Source organism: Ovis canadensis, chromosome 1 (genome assembly GCF_042477335.2).
Source record: "Ovis canadensis isolate MfBH-ARS-UI-01 breed Bighorn chromosome 1, ARS-UI_OviCan_v2, whole genome shotgun sequence".
NCBI lineage: Eukaryota > Metazoa > Chordata > Mammalia > Artiodactyla > Bovidae > Ovis > Ovis canadensis.
In genome coordinates, this window is record NC_091245.1 from 224,659,990 (window position 1) to 224,682,502 (window position 22,513).

The 22,513-nt window shown below is 35.2% G+C and overlaps 1 protein-coding gene across 1 annotated transcript in view; it reads left to right on the forward strand.

Annotated features, from left to right (window-relative positions):
* Positions 1 to 22,513, forward strand: part of BCHE (butyrylcholinesterase) — a 75,932-nt gene that overhangs the window by 45,995 nt on the left and 7,424 nt on the right. The window contains exon 3 of the mRNA XM_069580375.1: positions 17,486 to 17,652. Within this exon, the coding sequence (XP_069436476.1) occupies positions 17,486 to 17,652 (167 nt within the window). The remainder of the gene's footprint in view (positions 1 to 17,485; positions 17,653 to 22,513) is intronic.

Consider the following 22,513-nt stretch of genomic DNA (forward strand, 5'->3'; position numbering starts at 1 on the left):
TCTTGTGACTTTTCTTTATATCTCTGTAAATATCTCCTATATTTACAAAAGTTACTTAAAACCAAAACCTTTGCTTACTAGGAATTCTTACATCTTCCATTCCATATCAGCAAATTCTACAAGCTCAACCTTCAAAATATATCAGAAGCTAACTCAGATAATACTGTTCTCAGTTAAAAACCTAATCTATGTCAGGAGTGTGACTGAGTTTCCTACAATAGCCAGCCTCCCTGGTTCCTCCACTGTCTCTCTGTTGTTTATTCTCCTCAGTGTGGTTGAAGTTATCTTTCTAAGATGTAAGCTAAATTTTATCACCACCTAGACAATAACTCTCCAGTGACTTCTTACTTTGTATAGAATAAGATCCAAATTTCTTATCATTGTCTAAAATAGCCTGTATGACATGTTCTTTGTCTACCTTGGTTAAAATTTTCTCCCTGCTCACTATACTCATCAATGCAGTCTCCTTGATACAATTTATTGAAAATGTATGGATAACCAGTCTCTGAGAAGTTGAAGAATTCCGTATAAGTTTAACCCATTTTAGTAGTAGATTCCGGTCACAAAACATGTGGTTACAAATCAAATATGTGTCCCCTTGGATTGCAATGTGACACTGGGACCAGGTTGAGGACATCCACTGAATTAGATAAAACAATAAGTGTGCACTTTTGTGGAGGTTAAACATAGTGTGGCCTCACTGAGTTGAAAGGAGAGGTAGAATGCTAAATATAGGTTTATACACAGTGGCTGAGATTTCATCATGAGGGTCAAGCAAAGTGCTGTGGACGAAGAATGTGGAGAGAGGCAGGTGAGTTCACTACATACAGGAACAATTAAAACTGAGAGTGGGTAAATTTGTTAAAGAAGTGAATAGAGGCAGAAAGGAAACTTAAGCTTGGGACTATGAACCTTATAAAAGGCTATACCTGGGGAACCCAGAATCTGAATGGCAATTTGATTTTTCACTTATTACAAACCTTTGAGTAGCAAGGTCTTATCTGCCTTTGGAATATTGAGTCACAATGATAGCGCTTTTAATGATAGAGAATAGGACATCCATCTTCATCAAAGTTTCTAGATAGGCACATGCAATTTTTAACAGTCCTGCAAATAGGTCTGGCATGATTCCAGATGGATGTGTCTCCTAATTACCACCATTTCCTTCTACTCTTATTTCACTTTCCATTGAGAATCGCTGATTTATGGTATAAAAAGCAGAAATACATTAAATTATTTTTTAAACTACATCAATAAGGAAAGGTTAAAAATATAACAGAAAATGATGGTAGTAGCTAAAGAGACACAGAGTAAAAAAATAAATATATGCTTAAATTAAAAGCTATATCATGGATAATAGTCATCATTGCACAGATAATGTAAATTAATGGTATGTGAGTGTCTAAAAGAATGTACCTTCCAAAAAAGAGTTGTGATGACAATATTTAAAAGTACAAATACATTTAAAAGATGCAGTGCTTTTATTTTAATTACTTTTCAATTCTGAACATATTGAAATAAATGATGCTGAAAATCTAAACACATACTTTAGTATGAACTTATTTTACTTTCACTAAAAATTTTTATAGAGGCCTTTTTTTTTTTTAGGCCTCTAACAAACAATGATGCATCAGAAATAGCCTGCCCTTTAGACAAACACATAGTTGAATTTTGAAAACTATGTTTACCACAGAGTTGCCAAGGTAATTAATTCTGTGTCTCTGTTTCCTGAATAAAATCTATCTCACATCTTTATTGGCAAATCGTGTCCAATAATTTGGGATCCTACCGTGAGAAGTTGCAAACAGCAGCCAGAATGACTCCAGTGGTTACAGGATAGTGTGGGTTTTGCCTTCGTCACTGCTGGCATCTTCCTCTTCATCATCATAGATTCAATTCATTAAATATTTGATTCAGATTCAAGCATTTCTGTGAAATTATGTATAAATATTTCATATTTAATTTACAACTACTCTATGTAAGATGCATTAATATCCCTATATTACAAATCAACTAACAATTGGAGAATTTAGGCAAATTGCTCAAGATCATGGGCTTCCCAGATAGCGCTTCTAGTAAAGACTCTGCCTGCCGAAGCAGGGGACATAAGAGACCCAGGTTAGATCCCTGGGTCCTAAAGACCCCTAGAGAAAGGAATGGTAACCCATTCCAGCATTCTTGCCTTGTCTTCCATGGACAGAGGAGCCTGGTGGGCTACAGTCCTAGGGTTGCAAAGAGTCAGACAGTGAAGTCACTTATCATTCATGCATGCTCATGAACCACACAACCAGTAACCTTTTAAACAAATATTTTTCCACCTCATTTTATGATATTAAAATTGTCTTTAAATTATGACACCTGCAATAACACTTTAATACTAGTATCAAAGCAAAAACAAAAAACACCTTTGAAACATAAGATTATATTGTTGGCAGAAATATTTATCTTCTTTAAAAATCTGCCATTTTCTATGCAGAAAATAAACATTTATCTCACCTCTCAGATTAAGGATATTTTAATAACTTTAATTTCAAAAATAATATTTATATAATATTATATATATTTCACAATTATATTTCCGGTTTCATTGTTCTATAGTCATGTAAATTGTTGACAATATGTCTCATCATAACAAGATAAAGATATCTGTAGCTCTAATCATAATACAGAATACAATTTAATAGGAAAGGTATTTTTAATCTTTCATTACCTTAATATTTTTGCATAAAATTCATGAAATAGTGTCCAAGGAAACCTGTACTAAATTAACAAATTATTACATCATATTTTCTTAGTAAAATAATTATCTTTGTAGTTTTTGTCCATCTGCCCCGGACATAAGTAGAATCTTGTGACTGACTTAACTGTAATTCTCAAGTCATTCGGAAGTCATATGCATCACTGTCACTGAGAAGAGTCCAGAAGATATTGCCTGGGCTGTATTTAGCATCCATGAGAATTGCACAATCCATTGCTTCTCATGTTTCTCTTTCTAAGTAAAAGCCAGAAAGCTATAGCCAAGAACCAGTGCTGGAAGGAAGGTTCGCTTTCATTACCCTTCCTCAGTTTGTCTCACTTCTCCTTTCCATGGCTCAGTAGCCAGTTCTTAATTATCGTATGCTCTTTAAATTCATTTGGCCATACTGCTTATCTTTTCTTCATAGTAAATATAAGTACCTGAATTTTTATTTTATTTTAGTACCTGAATTTTTAATAATGTTACTTTACTTCTAGTCCATCTTCATTAAATTGATCAATCTCTGTGATCAGGGACTTTATCAGTCTTGTCACTGCTATATCCATTGTCCATGGAGTTCGTGTTGCACACTGGGCAAAAAAATTCAGTAAGTGAATGACAAACAACTTCCTGAAAAAAAATAGGTTTGATATTTTATTGTGGATTAAGGAAAATTCAACAGAATATTGACTATCATATGACACATCTCCAGATAAGAAAACCTTATTTATTGTCTCATGAAGGAAGAGATTTTCTTTAGTCTAGAGGACAAAAAGAAGTGTTTGAGTGAGGAGATGAATGTATCTGGCTTCAAGTAAAACAAAATGTGTCAAATTGTCATAAAGAGAATTTGGATATATTCTTTGTGGACATAAACCTGGGAATCTTTGGGTAAAACTCATAGATATGTCAATTTAGCTTAACATTAAAAAAAAAAAAACAGCAAACTACTCTTTGATAAAAAGTGAAAAATAGCTGCAGTGCCTGGAATTCTGGAAGGGCTTTAATACAAATATGTTTTATCAAGTAGAGTTAATAATGAATAAAGTTGTCAGGATTTAGAATGAACTTGTCCAAAATCTGACACACACCTCATGATGTAAAATGAACAAACAAGCAGAAGACCTTTAAGCAGATATTTTATGCAGAATGAAACACTGAATAGGAGATGAAACAACATTACCTCAAGGAAATTTCAACTTTATATTTAAATATCATAATATTTATCTCTGAGTAAAAAAGTTAAAATTATTTAACTAATAGAAAAGCTAGGAAAAGTATCCAGAAAAGAGCCAAAACAATTTAAGAATAGAAAATCTTTGATTATATAATATGTCCAACTTCATGCCAATAAAATACAAGGCTTTCAAGAGAAATAATTGAGATAAGGATAACATAAAGAGCTTTCCTCATGGCTCAGATGGCTCAGGTTCGATCCTGGGTCAGGAAGATACCCTGGAGAAAGGAATGGCTACCCTCTCCAGTATTCTTGCCTAGAGAATTCCATAATCAGAGGAGCCTGTTGAGCTGCAGTCCATGGTGTCACAAAGAATCAGATACAACTGAAGTGACTTAGTATGCATGCTTGCATGGGACATCCTAAAAGTTTTAAATAATTTAAAATTATGAAAATGATTATTTTAATTTACTAATTATTAGTCAATTAATATGATAGAAGAAATATTAAAATAGCATTTTTATATGGTAGATAGCAAACATATATATTTAATATCAGTTGGATCAAAGGATTTTACCAATTAGTTAGATTATAAAAAATTGATCTTAAATATGATTATTTTATTTATATAACCATGTTAATAATTAGAAATTCAGTATGCTTTGGTGCTCAGTTTGAAAAATTCATTAATCATGATTTGAGTCTATTGTGTATATATGTGTATTGCAATAAAGCTTCCTTAAAATATTTATTTCTTCAAAAATAATGTCACTGCTATCACTGTAGCTTAACTTGGCATATTTTTTCCTTCATCTTACTTTCCTTGGAATCAATGTCCTGTAAATAAAATCAAATATACATGGATATTTTAATTTTAGTTTGCAATGTATTATTCATCATATTACCTAAATTATTTCTGTGTGTTTTTGTGCTTTGTATTCAAAATTACATTGGATTTTGGTACAATCAATCTAATGGTTTACTTACTTAAGCAAGCCCTCTGGTAGGAAAAATCTTCAGCAAGCAGCTTTTATTGAGCACAGACTGTGCTAGGCTACAAGAATGAACAAAACAGGCATGTTTATCTACTCTCATGGAGTTTTCCAGCCTAATGGAGTTGATAATTCAAACAAAGGAAACTCAAGTAAATGGTGATACAATGAAAAATGTTTGAATTCAAGAAGAAGTATTTTATATACTCACACTCTCTCATAAATTAAAAAAAATGCAATTAAGTTTTTATGTAATTTTCTTAGAGCATTTGATTTCCCAAGTCCCTTCTAATGTTCAAGTGTTCCCTTAAAATCAACCTATTTTACGAATTGCATAGCTACTACAAAACTCAGTTTCCAGGACTTTTTCTTGGCATTTCCTAGGCTTATTCTTGAAACTGTGAGCTTGCTGCCATCAACTTTATGGCACAGATTAGAGCAAACCGACATGAAGAACAAAAATGGTAAAATTTGGAATACTCAAAAGAGAAGCCAATGTGTTTCAAGTTTGGGGTTATTTTCTCATCCATGATTAATACTAAGTCTGAACTCATTAAAAGAAATGCTCTGTTGACACTATGTAAAATTGCATTTGAACTTAATACAGACTATTGCCCTATAGCCCTTCTGGGGTTAATATGATTGCTTCCAAATGATAGCAGTTGCTCTGATGTCACTGAAAGACAGATATAGGTACAAACACAGTGCATTTTCACATTAGAAATTAGGCAGATTATCTGAATGCATCTGCAAAGCTAATAAAGAAAAGAAAGAAGGCAGGAGGAAAGGAGGAAGAGAAGGAGAGAGGGAAGAAAGAAGGAAGGAGGGAGGGAAGGAAGGGAGAGAGGAAACAGTTCTGCTTCTCTTTAAATCAGTCTAGTATTCAGTCCAGTTCATTTTTCTAGAGAGCTGGAGGAGGCTAAACATTGGCTGGTGTTTCTCTGTAACTCTCTAGGTAATTAAGTCAACCCTTCTGTCCAAACAATGTAGAGGAAAGAAGAAAGAAGAATCCTCCAAACCATGAAAGCTTTGTTCATCCATCATATCAACCACCTAGTGAGAATCTTAGAGATCTTTTGTCTGGCAACCTTTTTCCCTTTCAACTGATAAACAACCGAAGCTGTGCTGTGCAACCAAATTGCTAAATGCAAACTGTGTTCTGGGAATCAATTTGTTTTCATGATTCTATCCAAGTACTTTCGTCAAGCATTTAGGAGACTGGGTTAAGTACAAAAACCTCTCTTAAATACTAATTACAATCTAAATGTTCCTATAAAATAATAGAAAATGTGCTTTAAAATGGGCAATTGACTTTTAGTTATATATTTAGAGAGGAAAAAAAAAAAAGAAACCATGTCTCAGCAAAGGTGAAAATGAGTTGGAACATACAGATTTGGATTAAGAGGAGTAGCATGTTTATGTGTTTTTAAGATATTTTGAACTCTTTATTTTCTCCTTCAATATGATCAAGTTCAACAACACTGATTGAAAATCTGTGGCAATTTCTTTATTCAGTTCAGTTCAGTCACTCAATTGTGTCTGACTCTTCGCAACCCCATTAATTGCAGTACGCCAGGCCTCCCTGTCCATCACCAACTCCAGGAGTTCACCCAAACTCATGTCCATAGAGTCGGTGATGCCATCCAGCCACCTCATCTTCTGTCGTCCCCTTCTCCTCCTGCTCCCAATCTTTCCCAGCATCAGGGTCTTTTCCAATGAGTCAGCTCTTTGCATGAGGTGGCCAAAGTATTGAAGTTTCAGCTTTAGCATCAGTCCTTCCAAAGAATACCCAGGACTGATCTCCTTTAGAATGGACTGGTTGGATCTCCTTGCAGTCCAAGGGACTCTCAAGAGTCTTCTCCAAGACCACAGTTCAAAAGCATCAGTTCTTCTGTGTTCAGCTTTCTTTAGAGTCCAACTCTCACATCCATACATGACCACAGGAAAAACCATAGCCTTGACTAGATAGACCTTTGTTGGCAAAGTAATGTCTCTGCTTTTGAATATGCTGTCTAGGTTGGTCATAACTTTTCTTCCAAGGAGTAAGTGTCTTTTAATTTCATGGCTGCAATCACCATCTGCAGTGATTTGGGAGCCCCCCAAAATAAAGTCTGACACTGTTTCCACTGTTTCCCCATCTATTTCTTTATTAAGTGCTAGTAAAAAATAAAAATGAAGAGATGAGACAAGGTTCTGACAGTCAAGAAGTCTTACCTTTTATGAAATGTTAAGCTTTTAGACAATGTTTTTTCCTTACTTCCCAGGCATCCATTTCATAGTGCCTATCTATTTATATTATATAATAATTGGCCTCTGCTTATTGCTAGAGCTGAAACCTCATCCCATATTCTGAATGCCTCCAGTTACTACAGTTACTAATTATTTTTAAAGTTAGAAGATGATGTGCAGCTAAATATATCTCATCTTCCTAATGGCATTTATTTAACTGAAATGTAATTTGCTCCTTTTTATTAGTGCTGACTGAAAATAAATCTTCCTCTTTTATTCCTTCCCCAGAAAATTTAGATCATTGGTGTGTTTTGCCTTTTGATCAAATTAGGTAGCAGGATTATTTAATTTATATATTTCTATGGAACTCTTCTCTTTAGTTCCTTCTTTTATCTTGCCTTCTCTTTTCTCTTCTCTTTCTCTCATAAAAATTTTGAATTCTTATTTCTCTGTGAAGTTGAGAATATATCCCAATCCACTAGTTAAGAATAATGAGATAATAAAAATTTAAGAACCAACTTGACCATGGATCCTGTTTACATAGTATATTTAGATGGAAGAAATAATTTTTGGAGAATTTCTGAATTATTGCAAACTTTTACAGTGTACTAGTACAGTTCTGCCACCCTGGGTACCCATATTCCTGCCTTGAAAAACAAACCTGTCGAAGTAAGGAGGAAACTTAAATTCATGAAGCTAGGGAATGGTTCTTCAGTAATTACTTCTTTCATTTCCACAGTTTTCATTGAAAATGTCAGGAGATGGGGGAAACAAGTACCAAAAGTGAACTAGATTAAGACATTTGTGTTAAAATATAATCTAAATTGCAAGTGATCCACTTATAAAAAATTCTGTTTGCCCAAGTAAATTGTTATAAACTCTATATTGCTTTAGTAACATTTTTTTCCCCTTATTACCTCCAGGGAGAGAACAGTACAGTCATAGCAATCTTTCTGATAATGTACAGGGCATCTGGATGGAAGAAATAAGACTTGAAAAAGAGTTGAGATTCAGTCTGTGAACAGGCTTAAGAGTAACTCATACACATTGTGACCTTCCATTAGCTCATGTAGGACTTTGAATTGAAATGTGTTATTGCTTTAGGCACTTGAAGAATCAATGTATATTTTCATGTTTTTATTCTTAAAAGAGTAATGTTTACCATACATTTTTATTCATCTTAACCCAAGAGAATAAAGTGAATTTCTCTTTTCATATAGTACTGTGAAAACTATTTAATAGCTCATATTGAATTAATTCAAAATACATCCAAAGTAATGAAGGTTATTCACTTAGTTCTCATTTCAATAAGCATTTATTGAGCATATACTTTTTGCTCAGAATTATTTCAGGTACTGAGCATACAAAAATAAATAAGATATGATTTATTTCAGAGCTCAATATATCGTTATTATGTAATTTGGCAGTGTTACAGTGAATTGCAATAATATGCTACTATATATATTTTAATCTTGATGTAAATGATATTTGCTCAGTTGTTTTTGGCTTCCTTAATATTTGGGCTTTCCAAGTGGCTCAGCAGTAAAGAATCTGCCTGCAGGACAGGAGACCTGGGTTCCATCCATGGGTCAGGAAGATCCCCTGGAGAAGAACGTGGCAACTTGCCTGGAGAATCCCACGGACAGAGGAGCCTGATGGGCTACAGTCCATAGGGTTGCAAAGAGTCAGACACGACTGAAGAGACTTCGCATACACACACGTACATCCTAAATATTTAAGTTGTGTAACACACACACACACACATATGTATGCTGCTGCTGCTGCTAAGTCGCTTCAGTCGTGTCCGACTCGGTACGACCCCATAGACGGCAGCCCACTAGGCTCCTCTGTCCCTGGGATTCTCCAGACAAGAACACTGGAGTGGGCTGCCATTGCCATCTCCAATATATATATATATATATATATGTATATATACATGTTATATACAGTAATCAGGAGCCAGATTAACCAGAATGTGTATATTTGCATGTATATTTTTGAAGAAAACTTGTTTACATTATTTCATTCATCATTGAAGCTTCGTCACGGAAGCTTGTAGAAAATCATGAGATTCAGGATAAGAAGTTTTATAAAACTAATTAACTTAGGCTCTAACCTTATAAATTAAAATGCAATCAGTATCCTTGAATTACTGGAATGCATTTATGAATTAATAGTTGTTTTAATAGAATTCAGTGGTTATTAGACTAATTTTATTTGGTTATATAAATGTTATAATTTATTTAATTTAAGAAAGCCACCTTTGGGTGAGTTTTAAAATTGTTCAGATTTTCAAACATCTAATTAAACACAATTCGTACTGCAATCTGATCAATTTTACAAATACTACAGTCACAGAAATTCTTCTGGAAGGAATAAAAAAACTACTTCAAAATATATTTGATGCCTATTTTTTATCCTAAGAAGTTTACCATATGCAAAATGATATGGAGAATATGACCTTGCAATAAACAAGATGGTATTTACCCTTTTCTGTTTATTATGCTTTTCTGTTTCACCCGTGTCTCCATATTTACTTAAAATAATAGATTCTATTAGGAATACACATTTCTTTTTATATGCTTAAATATGAAGAGTAAATTTGTTTACTATATGAAAATTGCTTTGTCTGTTCTTTGTATAAATCTGTCAGTATAATAGAAGCAACACGTGAAATGTTTCAAGTACTGCTCCCACTACTAATCATGATACTCACAGAATGTCTCCTTTTTTTGAGCTCAATTTTGCTCAATTGCTTCCTGATTTTTTTTCTAAGGGTACTAAATCTGAACATCTCACTTTTAAAATATGGATCCTTTAGGCACAGGCTATATGCTATATTATCAATTGTTTTTATTAAATGCTGAATTGCTATGGTAAAAAAAAAAGAATAATGTACATGAAAGGGACATGTAAAAACTGTTGTATGGTGTCTTACAGCCATAGTGAAAATTTATTTGATGCAGAGTTTCACATTATTTAGCTTAGCATGTAGGACACTCAGCTGGTGTCAAAGACTTGCTTATTGTTGTGAAAGGGTGGGGCAGTCTTGTAGGACTGAGTCCTTTTCTGTTGGATCTGATGCTCTGTCCAGGTAGTGTCAGAACTGAATTAAATTGTAGAACACTCAGCTGGTGTCAGACTAGCTTATTGTATTGAAAAAAGTGTTCACACAGTTAATGTCTAAAAGGATCAGTGGTGAAGTGTTCTGTGTGATAGAAAAGGAGACTAACAGGAAAGAAATATACAGTAAGGCAAAGCTGTGTTTTTCCCCCTGCATAGGAAGGGAAAAATCTGACATTCTTCCTAAAGACCTGGGAAGAGTTGAACTCATGTTATTTTCCTCCAAGTATGCTCTTCTGGATGAATTATAAGCTGGAATTAAGATAGGCATGAGAAACATCAACTATCTCAGATATGCAGATGATATCACTCTAATGGCAGAAAGCGAAGAGGTACCAAAGACCCTCTTGATAAGGGCGAAGGAGGAGGGTGAAAGGGCCAGCAAAAGACTAAATATTAAAAAACGAAGATCATGGAATCCCAGCCCCATTACTGCATGGCAAATAAAAGGGGAAAAGGTGGAAGTAGTGACAGATTTCTTCTTGGGCTCCCAAATCACTGTGGACGGTGATTGCAGCCATGAAATCAGAAGACAATTCCTTCTTGGCAAGAAAGCGATGACAAACCTGTTTGAAAGCAGAGACGTTACTCTTCTGACAAAGGTCTATATAGTCAAGGCTATGGTCTTCCCAGTGGTCATGTACGGTTGTGAGAGGTGGACTGTAAAGAAGGCAAAATGCCAAAGAATTGATGCCTTTAGACTGTGGTGCTAGAGAAGACTCTTAAAAGTTCCTTGATCAGCAAGGAGATCAAACCAGTCTATCTTAAGGGAGATCAACCCTGAATATTCCCTGGAAGGACTGATGCTGATGCTGAAGCTGAAGCTTAAGCTCAAGTACTTCTGGTCAGCTTATGTGAACAGGCGACTCATTGGTAAAGTCCCTGATGCTGGGAAAGACTGAGAGCAGAAGGAGAAGAGGGTGTCAGAGGATGAGATGGCTGGATGGCATCACCAATGCAATGAACATGAACTTGGGAAAGCTTCAGGAGTTGGTGAGAGGCAGGGAGGCCTGGTGTTCTACAGTCCAAGGGGTCACAGTCTGACACAACTTGGTGACTGAACATCAACAGCAACAACATGCTTTTCTTATAGGATTTCCTATTTGAATGATGGCAGCTCTGTTAATCCTCCCAATTTCTCAGGCCAAAATTCTTGGAGTCATCTTTGACTGTTCTCATTTCTCTCCACTTCTAATTCATGGCCAGTTATAAGGACTCACCCTTCAAAATATTTGCAAGCTCTGAGCACTTCTCTCAATTTCTGCTGCTACTTCTGTGGTTCACACAGCCATCATCTCTCACATAAATTATTCCTGTGGTCTCCTAACTGATCTCCCCGCTTTTACCTGTGGATTCTCTGCAGTCAGTTTTCAGAGATAATCTTTTCTTGTCCTTTATTTGTGCAAACCTTCCAATTGCTTCTTCTCTCTCTCAGAGCAGAGGTAAAAAGTTTATAAGGTTCTACAGGTAAATAAATAATATCACCTTCTACTCCTTCCTCCCTGACTGGCTTCACTTCAGTCACACCCTCCTATATAGGTTCTTGGAAAACTCCAGGCACACACCTGTCTCACTGGCCTTTGCTTTCTGCTTTTGTTAAAATACTCTTCACTCAAATCAATTGCATGGCTCACTCTTCAGTTCAGTTCAGTTCACTTCAGTTCAGTTCATTTCAGTCGCTCAGTCGTGTCCGACTCTTTGTGACCCCATGAATCGCAGCATGCCAGGCCTCCCTGTCCATCACCAGCTCCCGGAGTTCACTCAAACTCAGGTCCATCAAGTCGGTGATGTCATCCAGCCATCTCATCCTCTGTCATCCCCTTCCCCTCCTGCCCCCAATCCCTCCAAGCATCAGAGTCTTTTCCAATGAGTCAACTCTTCGCATGAGGTGGCCAAAGTACTGGAGTTTCAGCTTTAGCATCATTCCTTCCAAAGAAATCCCGGGGTTGATCTCCTTCAGAATGGACTGGTTGGATCTCCTTACAGTCTAAGGGACTCTCAATAGTCTTATCCAACACCACAGTTCAAAAGCATCAGTTCTTCGGTGCTCACATTTCTTCACAGTCCAACTCTCACATCCATACATGACCACTGGAAAAACCATAGCCTTGACTAGATGGACCTTTGTTGGCAAAGTAATGTCTCTTATCTTTTGTCAACTCTTCACTTAAGTTTCTTTTCAAATATTGCAGAGTTTCCCTACCCAGAAACTTCCAAAGTCAAGGTTAAGGCACAGCCCTTCAGACTGTCAACTTGTCCCAAGATTTAGATCTAACTTGAGAGTTCAAAGTCCACATGCATTCCCTCAGATTTGGTAATTCACTAAAATGACTTACTGGACTTAGAAAAATGCCAAAGATCACAATTTTCAGTTTTAATTTAGCAAAGGTCTTCCCTGGTGGCTCAGACGATAAAGAAAATCTGCCTGCAATGTGGAATACCTGGGTTATGAAGATCCCCTATAGAAGGATATGGCAGCTCACTCTAGTATTCTTTTCTGGAGAATTCCATGGACAGAGGAGACTGGTGAGCTATAATCCATGGAGTCAGAGTTAGACACAACTGAGTGACTAACACACACACAATATAGCAAGAACACAGCTCAGAACCAAAGGAAAAGATACAGAGAGCAAGATCTACAACTAACAAGCTTCCAAACAGAAATCTTCAACATCCTCAGAGACGCTTCATCTTCATGGCATCAACTGTGGTAATGCGCACATGGAGAACTGCCAACCCAGAAAGCGCACCTGACCTTGAGGTTTAGTTTTATTTGGGTTGCATTATAAAGTCATGGCACAGTCAATTATTGGCCAAGTGGTTCGACTCAATATTTAGGCCCCTCCTCTTCCTGGAGCTCAAGGTTGATATCAGTTGGCTCAAAGTCCCAACCCTCTAATCACTGAAATGGCAACCCACTCCAGGATTCTTGCCTGGAGAATCCCAGGGACAGAGGAGCCTAGTGGGCTGCCATCTATGGCATCGCACAGAGTCAGACACGACTGAAGGGACTTAGTAGCAGCAGCAGCAGTTTTTCAGGGGTGGTCAGTTCCTTCCCTAAGATTATCAGTGTGTGCAGCCCCACCCTGAGTCATTGCATTAGCAAAAGCCATCATGTGCACAACATGAATCACCCTGTTAGTATAAACTATCAGGTATGGTGCAAAATTCCAAGACTTAGAGGTTATCTCACAAGGAAATTTGGACAGTATCTTTCAAATTCATTGTTATATACTCCCTATTCTCTGCCCTCCACACATACAAACATACTTAACATACTCATGATTTCCTATCATCCCTACTTTCCATTTCTAGGAGCTATTACTATTCAACATACTATATATTTCTCTATTATTGTTATCATTATTGTCTATCTTTCTCAAGAATGAAAACTGTATGAGGTAGGAATTTTTTTCTGTTTTTGTTGTTGTTGAATCTTCTGTGATTCAAACAAGTTTGACAAAGTATGCTCTCAATTGATAATTATTTAATGAAAGAATAGGTTTAATCTCTAAATTCAGGTTCTTTTATAACCCTTCTATTCTTTAAATTAAAATATAGTTTTATTTAAGCATGACATGACAGAATATAAACCCATGAATGTTTGCATATAAGAAATTATCCACTATATACTATATCCTTGTGGCCTGCTTATGATTGTGGAATATTTCAGGTGGCCTTTCAGTTTACAACTAGTAATAATGACTTCATTTTACTAGATTACAAAAAACACTAAAATATATTCATTTTAAGATAACTGTATAGCGCAGGGAACTCTGCTCAGTGTTGTGTGGCAGCCTGGATGGATTTGATGGAGAATGAATACATGAATATATATGGCTGAGTCCATTCAGTGTTCACCTGAAACTATCACAACATTGTTAATTGGTTACGCTTCAATATAAAATAAAATGCTTAAAAAGGAACTATATATCTTAGTTAGAAATAACCATCTCTGAATTCTTAAAGGAATCTCAATTCCTGTGTTAGCACTGGGTAAGCAATATTGGAATTTGTATTCCTAAGAAAATTTGATACATGAAGTTGAGTATATCCTAGTTCTTCATACCAGGCACCCTGAGTCAATTAATTTATTTTTAAAGATTCTATTCATAAAATGAATAGAAAATGTTCAAATACCAATGACAAGCAAGCAGTTTTCTGTAATACAATTGTTCAAACGTATTCTGCATTTTTGGTTAAATAAACCATGTCTTAAAATTTTTCAATCTTACATTAGAGGAAAGGTGCAATGAATGATCTTTAGACTACTTTTGTATAACACAAATTAGAAAAAAAAAAACCAACCTGATAACATAAAGAGAAGAGATTTCTTTATATGATGGAGAGTGTTGCATATTTTCACTTTGAGGTCTTTATTTTGTAACAGGAATATAAAATATTTTTTTAAAAATGGCAAAGTCAGATGTTTACATTTATTTTATAATTTTGAAATTAAAATTAGCTAGTGTTTCAGAGGGTTTCCCAGGTGGCTCAGTGGTAAAAACATCTGCCTGCCAATGCAGGAGATGCAAGAAATATGAATTCAGTCCCTGGGTTGGAAAGATGGAGGAGGAAATGGCAACCCACTTCATTATTCTTGCTGGGAAAATTCCTTGGACAGAGGAGTCTGGTGTGCTACAGGTCATGGGTAGCAAAGTAGCTGAGGGACTGAACATGCACAACACAGTGTTTCAGAATTTTGTGTCTGGAAAATATATTGCATTTTAAAAAGTTTTTAATTTATACAAATAAGAAGAGAATTGTTTATCTCATTAAGTTTTAGTCTTTGGAGGTTTTTTTCAAATTATAGAATAAAATGTTTCATCACTTCAATAGCTATTTCAATCACTTTTTGAAAACAATATCTGCATCCATAGGCAAAGGAATTTTATTATCTCTGAACTACAATTTGGAATGTCATGAGGTATTTCATAGGACAAAGTTTGTTAAATTAACACTGGCAGTGCCATTAGTGCTTCGCTCTTGAACTCAAGTAAAAGTCAGCTCTGTTTAAGTCACCATTTGCAGAAGCCAGAAATGAATGTGCAGTTAAAATGGTGCCATAAGTTAATTAGAATAGAATTAGAAGGAAAGTAGGCTATTTAGGAACATAAGAATTGCTGTACCGAATCAGACCAGTGGTTCTCCTGGTTTAATATCCAGCCTCCAGCAGCTGTACTTGTTAGTTTCTAAAGCTTTAAAATAAAAGAAAAAAACTACATAATTCACCTAGACAAGTGTGCCATCTGTGATCTGGAGAAATTTTCTTCCTGACCTCTTTCAAATAATACCCTAAAGCAAGAGGGTTCAATCCTGTTATGATATTGGTTTAGCTTGAATAGCTCTGGTTTTTAATAATTCTTATTAAATCATCCAGTTCCTACATAAAATCAACCAGTTCATCACGAAACTATTTATCTCTATAGCTCTTGACTCATGGTTGAATATGTCTGCATCTGTGATAAAATAGGAACTTATGGTACTTATTCAACACAAGTTCCTGATGGCAAAATCTGCCTCTGATAACCATGCTGATGAATCCCTGCTTTCCTTTCCAAATTCTAGGGGTTCACAGGCTTTTGGCAAGAAAAAAAATGTATGTTCTATCAGTACTCCCAAGTTTCTGTCAATAATATATAGAAGGTATGTTTTTAATGATGAAGAATTTTGTGTGGTATACTTTCAGAAAAGTTCAGCTGGAGATTTTCTTATATGGTTGTGCTTAAGTTAGAAAGCGATGAATTGCATTTGACTGTCACTTTAATCTTTTTTTTTTTTTATACAAATCTCAGTGACTACTTTCTAGGTTTCTTGGTTATTCTAGATACCACCTCTAGGTTAGTAATTCTAAACTATTATGTTTACAGTAAACCATCTGGCCAAGAATCCTTCAAGGATTGTAAATGCCTACAAACTAAAGTCTAAACCATTTTCCTAGATTGTCAAATCTTATTGCTATAACACTAATATCCTAAAGCTATAATTCTAATAGAATCTCCTCTTAGAGTCCAAGAAAACAACTTTTTTTTTTCATTGCTATTTGAACTAGGAGGAACACAATTTTTTACCTATTTTATTTCAGCTCCCTTTCTTTAGTTTTCCAAAATTTTCTTCCTGGTTTACTTTCTTATTTTTTTTCTCCTTACTTCATGTAAAATTGCATTTCTTCAGGTAATTCCCTCTTCTGACAAGTCATGTTTATGCTTGATTTAGGCTACCATATATTGTTGGTTCTTTGTTTTCATATGGATACATACGTTTTCCATATGTATTTGTATTTCTAAAGCCTAGAGCAGTGTCAGACTCATAAAAGTAGCATACAAATATATTAAAGGGAAATCTTTAGAATTACCAGTAACTATCCAGAGAGTCACTTCCAGAATGTTTATTATTTACTTTTCTGTTTGTGTGACCTAGGCAATAATATATTATTGAATCCTACAAGGTGTAAATGAATCAAAAATTATAAATTTCTGAAAAATTGAGTCAAGCACTATTGATTTAAAAATCACGATTGAAAATATGGGAAGCATCAGCATGAAAACAGTATCTGAAGGTTCTGAATTGGTTTTGACACCTGATATTAGGAAATGAAGCAATTCCAGGCAAAAGTAATAGCTAGGCAAAGACAGGAGGTGAAATAGAGAAAGAAATCACTAAGAAAGGGTCCCTAACTTGTGTTGGCTGGCCTGCAGAGAGAATACCTGAAAGTAAGCTTGGAAATGTGGGTGGCATGTTCACTAATATTTATCTGATCTCACAGGGGGATTATTGAAGGATTTTTAAGCAGTGAACAAATTTATATGAATGAAAGAACAACTTAAAAGTTAGACCTAGAGTAATACGGTTATTACATACTTAGGAAATAAGCAATCAGTCCCAAACTTAGATATACATGTTCAAGTGTAAAAAAAGTATTAACATTTTAAAATAGAATATATTTTTCTTCCTATATGTTAAGCAGAAATATGTGTAAAAGTTTCTTCTTTAAATTTTAATTCCTACAATTTTAACTAACATAGTGCTTCAAGGTACTGAAAACATTCAACTAGTTCTTTAATGCTTGACATTATCAAGCAAATTCACATTTTCTGACTTTTTAGAAGCTCTTATTGATTTCTGAGAACATTATGTATGTGTGTGTATACACACACACACACACACATACACACATATATATTAATCTATCAGTGACTTCAATAGAACTATCTCTATTTTTTTTAGAAATCCGAATGGGACCCAGAACAATAGTACAAGATGGCCTGTCTTCAAAAGCAATGAACAAAAGTATTTCACCTTAAATACGGAGTCACCAAAAGTAAATACCAAACTACGTGCTCAACAATGCCGATTCTGGACACTATTTTTTCCCAAAGTTTTGGAAATTACAGGTATGTGTTACTTTTTTGGTTCTGTTAGTATTTGGTTAAATAATTAGTTGTGGGCTATGTAAAAGAGGAAAAAGTTACACAATCTAGGGCAGAGTGATAATGTTCATCTGCAACTTTACATTAATTGATTCCACTGTGTACATTATTTAAAGAAAGTAAAACCAGACATTTCTCTAGAAGAAAATGAAACCTAATACTGGAACTAAGGGTGATCTTGTTATTCAGCAAATTTTTGTGGAATTATTTAATAGAAATTGATAAAAGTAAATATATAAAATAAACAACTTATAAAGCTGAAAAATTGAACTGATATAAAACTAAATACAATTGATAATCCAAAAAAGGCAAAAACAAATTTAGTGATACATTGACTGATTTTTAAGGGGGGAAAATCTCGAGCATTTATATATTTAAAAACATTATCCAAATATTTCTAAATATTCTGAGCTTGGAAATATTTAAGACCAGAGACATACATTATATAACATAATAAACAAGTAGTAATTTAGTTAGCTATGCTTCAGAAAGTGATTACTTAGATTTATATAAGGAAACATTAGGAAAATGGTTCAGATAATCTAATTATTTCAAAATTCACTAGTAAAATATTTAACTAAGCTCAAACCATCAACTTGAGTGATTGCATATGCTCTGAGAAAAATGACATACATATACAATTCATTGCCTTTTTTTGTTTGTTTGTTTGTTTTGTGTTTTTAATGCCCAGTTCTTTATAACTGATGTGGCTCCTCAAGTCTATTTTCTATATTTTTCAAATAAAAGTAATTTACTTTCGACAACTGGACATACTGCTAACCAGTTCCTTTAGACTTTACCCTTCTGTTTCTCATAATATTCCATAATTTTCAGGCTATATATTAGATATCACTATATAGTAGTTGTTTTAGTTTCTTCTTTAGAGAGGTTAAGGGTTAGTTTCTGGCAAATAGGGACATTTCAGAGTTGTATTTGATTGTTTAATATGCTTTTTTATTTTCTCAGACATTACTCACCAAAATTATAATTACAGACTCCACCTGTTTGGGAAGCACTACTTATAGACCAGTGCTCTGTGTACTCCCAAATGTTCTGTGACACAATATACATCAGAGATAGGCTTCTGCATCCCTTGGCAGAGCTACAGTGCTGCCCTTGTGTCCTCTGGGTGTGAATAGCAATGAGGTAACATGCATAATCTGCCAGGAGACTAGAAGAGGTACCATTTAACATATCACAGATTATATATTCTCAATCTTTACTTAAAATATCAGTATTTTGAAATGGTAGGATCATAATTTGAAGCAAAATAAGCTGAGAGTAAGGGAAATTTTTAAACGACTAATTTATTATAAAATCAACTTAGTCATTCAGGTTCAAGCACATGTGGTGTATTGCAGTGTGCGTGAGTGTGTGCTAAGTCGTTTCAGTTGTGTCCAACTCTTTGCAACCCTATGGACTGTAGCCTGCCAAGTTCCTCTGTCCGTGGGATTCTCCAGGCAAGAATACTGGAGTGGGTTGCCATGTCCTCCTTCAGGGGATCTTCCCAACCTACGTATCAGACCTGTGTCTCTTAAATCTCCAGCTTCCATTGGCTGGTGGGCTCTTTACCACTAGTGCCACCTGGAAAACCCCTACTGTAGTGTATTTGTGGATAAATTAAAATTTTAATATCAGCAAACTTTGAAGATGTACTTCAAAATCTCTATCTCTAAATACCCAACTTCTATAAAGCAGTTGAATAAACCAATTCCTATGTTTTTGGCTAAATGCTGCTCTTTCCTACACAGGGCTGAACGACTTCCTAATGTAAAGAACACTGAGCTGTATGGAAATACATATCTCACTCTGGGATACTTCCAATATGTCTTGAAAACAGATTTTATATTTATTTATTTTTTCATATAATCACCCAAAAGGAGTTTTATGAAATATATTTAATAAATTTTAAAGTAAATGTATGACATAATTCTTATAATGTCAACAATGTAGTAATAATAATATTTATACTTAAATAAACATAATTAGTTTAAAATGTCATGTCTTGAAAAGCTTTAACAAAAAAAAATAAATAAATAAAATGTCATGTCTTTGGGTTTCATAAGCAAATAATGTAGAGGGATTTAAATATTAAGAAGATATGTTCTTATTATACTTTATATTTTTCTAGTCATAAAAATTTAAACATTTTACTTTTCAGTATTCTGAAAATTGGGTTCTTCAGATGACCTGGGCTGAAGATTTTATGGAAATATTCCTTTTGGTTTTTTAAAAGCAAGTAAACTTCACAAGCAAGGGAAAATTTCAAAAAAAAAAATACTGAACAAGACTTCTTTTTTTTTAAATTTATTTATTTTTTTAGTTTTTTATTTTTTAAATTTTAAAATCTTTAATTCTTACATGCGTTCCCAAACATGAACCCCCCTCCCACCTCCCTCCCCGCAACGTCTCTCTGGGTCATCCCCATGCACCAGCCCCAAGCATGCTGCACCCTGCGTCAGACATAGACTGGCGATTCAATTCTTACATGATAGTATACATGTTAGAATTCCCATTCTCCCAAATCATCCCACCCTCTCCCTCTCCCTCTGAGTCCAAAAGTCCGTTATACACATCTGTGTCTTTTTTCCTGTCTTGCATACAGGGTCGTCATTGCCATCTTCCTAAATTCCATATATATGTGTTAGTATACTGTATTGGTGTTTTTCTTTCTGGCTTACTTCACTCTGTATAATCGGCTCCAGTTTCATCCATCTCATCAGAACTGATTCAAATGAATTCTTTTTAACGGCTGAGTAATACTCCATTGTGTATATGTACCACTGCTTTCTTATCCATTCATCTGCTGATGGACATCTAGGTTGTTTCCATGTCCTGGCTATTATAAACAGTGCTGCGATGAACATTGGGGTACATGTGTCTCTTTCAGTTCTGGTTTCCTCTGTGTGTATGCCCAGCAGTGGGATTGCTGGGCCATAAGGTAGTTCTATTTGCAATTTTTTAAGGAATCTCCACACTGTTCTCCATAGAGGCTGTACTAGTTTGCATTCCCACCAACAGTGTAGGAGGGTTCCCTTTTCTCCACACCCTCTCCAGCATTTATTGCTTGTAGATTTTTGGATCGCAGCCATTCTGACTGGTGTGAAGTGGTACCTCATTGTGGTTTTGATTTGCATTTCTCTAATAATGAGTGATGTTGAGCATCTTTTCATGAACAAGACTTCTTAAAAGGAGAAATGTTTATTTCACTCACAATGGAAGTACAATAAGCATAAGTACCTTCTGAGCAGGTATTTATATCTGAGTAGTAAATATGCTCAAAAAATGATCCTTAAGATTTGTTCAACACACAAATTCTAACACTTAACTTCAGACTATATTTCAGCACACACCTATGCTCTTATTGCAAGTACCTACAAGAAATAAAATACACTATTTGTTTCAACTGTTAACAAATTCAGATTATTTTGCTAAGAATATAACTACAATATACCATAATCACAAGAAACGGAAGTAGGGAAATGACCCATTCAATGTTGATGAAATATCAATATTATTCATTAAAATTGAGGAAACAAATTCATATATAGAGAAAAAATTGACCTTCGCATCTTCTCAGATTAAAAAAAAATCAGATTCATTTATTCCTCCTTTTGCCTTTGAATAAATCATGAAATACTGCTTGATACAACTAAAAAAAATTCTAATTGGTAACACTGGAATCTCATATTCTGCTACTGGCTAATTAGCAAGAATGCAAACAAAAATGATATAGTGAAAAGGTAGTTTGAAGGAAAAATATCAAGCATTTTTTCATATTTGACTGTTCCATGCCTTGTTAAAAGCAAAACAAAGTAAGTTCAGTTCAGTCCAGTCTCTGAGTTGTGTCTAACTCTTCGTGACCCTGAGAACCACATCATGCCAGGCCTCCCTGTCCATCACCAACTCCAGAGTCTACCCAAACCCATGCCCATCAAGTTGGTGATGCCATCCAACCAGCTCATCTTCTGTCGTCCCCTTCTGCTCCTGCCCTCAATCTTTGCCAGCATCAGGGTCTTTTCAAATGAGTCAGCTCTTCACATCAAATGGCCAAAAGTTTCGAGTTTCAGCCTCAGCATCAGTCCTTCCAATGAACACTCAGGACTCATCTCCTTTAGGATGGACTGGTTGGATCTCCTTGCAGTCCAAGGGACTCTCAAGAGTCTTCTCCAACACCACAGTTCAAAAGCATCAATTCTTCAGCACTCAGCTTTCTTCACAGTCCAACTCTCACACCCATACACGACCACTGAAAAAAAACATAGCCTTGACTAAATGCACCTTTGCTGGCAAAACAACACCTCTGCTTTTTAATATGCTGTCTAGGTTGGTCAAAACTTCCCTTCCAAGGAGCAAGCGTCTTTTAATTTCATGGCTGCAGTCACCATCTGCAGTGATTTTGGAGCCCAGAAAAATAAAGTCAGCCACTGGTTTCCACTGTTTCCCCATCTATTTGCCATGAAGTGATGGGACCAGATGCCATGATCTTAGTTTTCTGAATGCTCAGCTTTAAGCCAACTTTTTCACTCTCCTCTTTCACTTTCATCAACAGGCTCTTTAGTTCCTCTTCGCTTTCTGCCATAAGGATGGTGTTATCTGCATATCTGAGGTTATTGTTACTTCTCCCGGCAATCTTGATTCCAGTATGTGCTTCCTCCAGCCCAGCATTTCTCATGATGTACTCTGCATATAAGTTAAATAAGCAGGGTGACAATATACAGCCTTGACATACTCCTTTTCCTAATTGGAACTACTCTGTTGTTTCATGTCCAGTTCTAAATGTTGCTTCCTGACCTGCATATAGGTTTCTCAAGAGGTAGGTCAG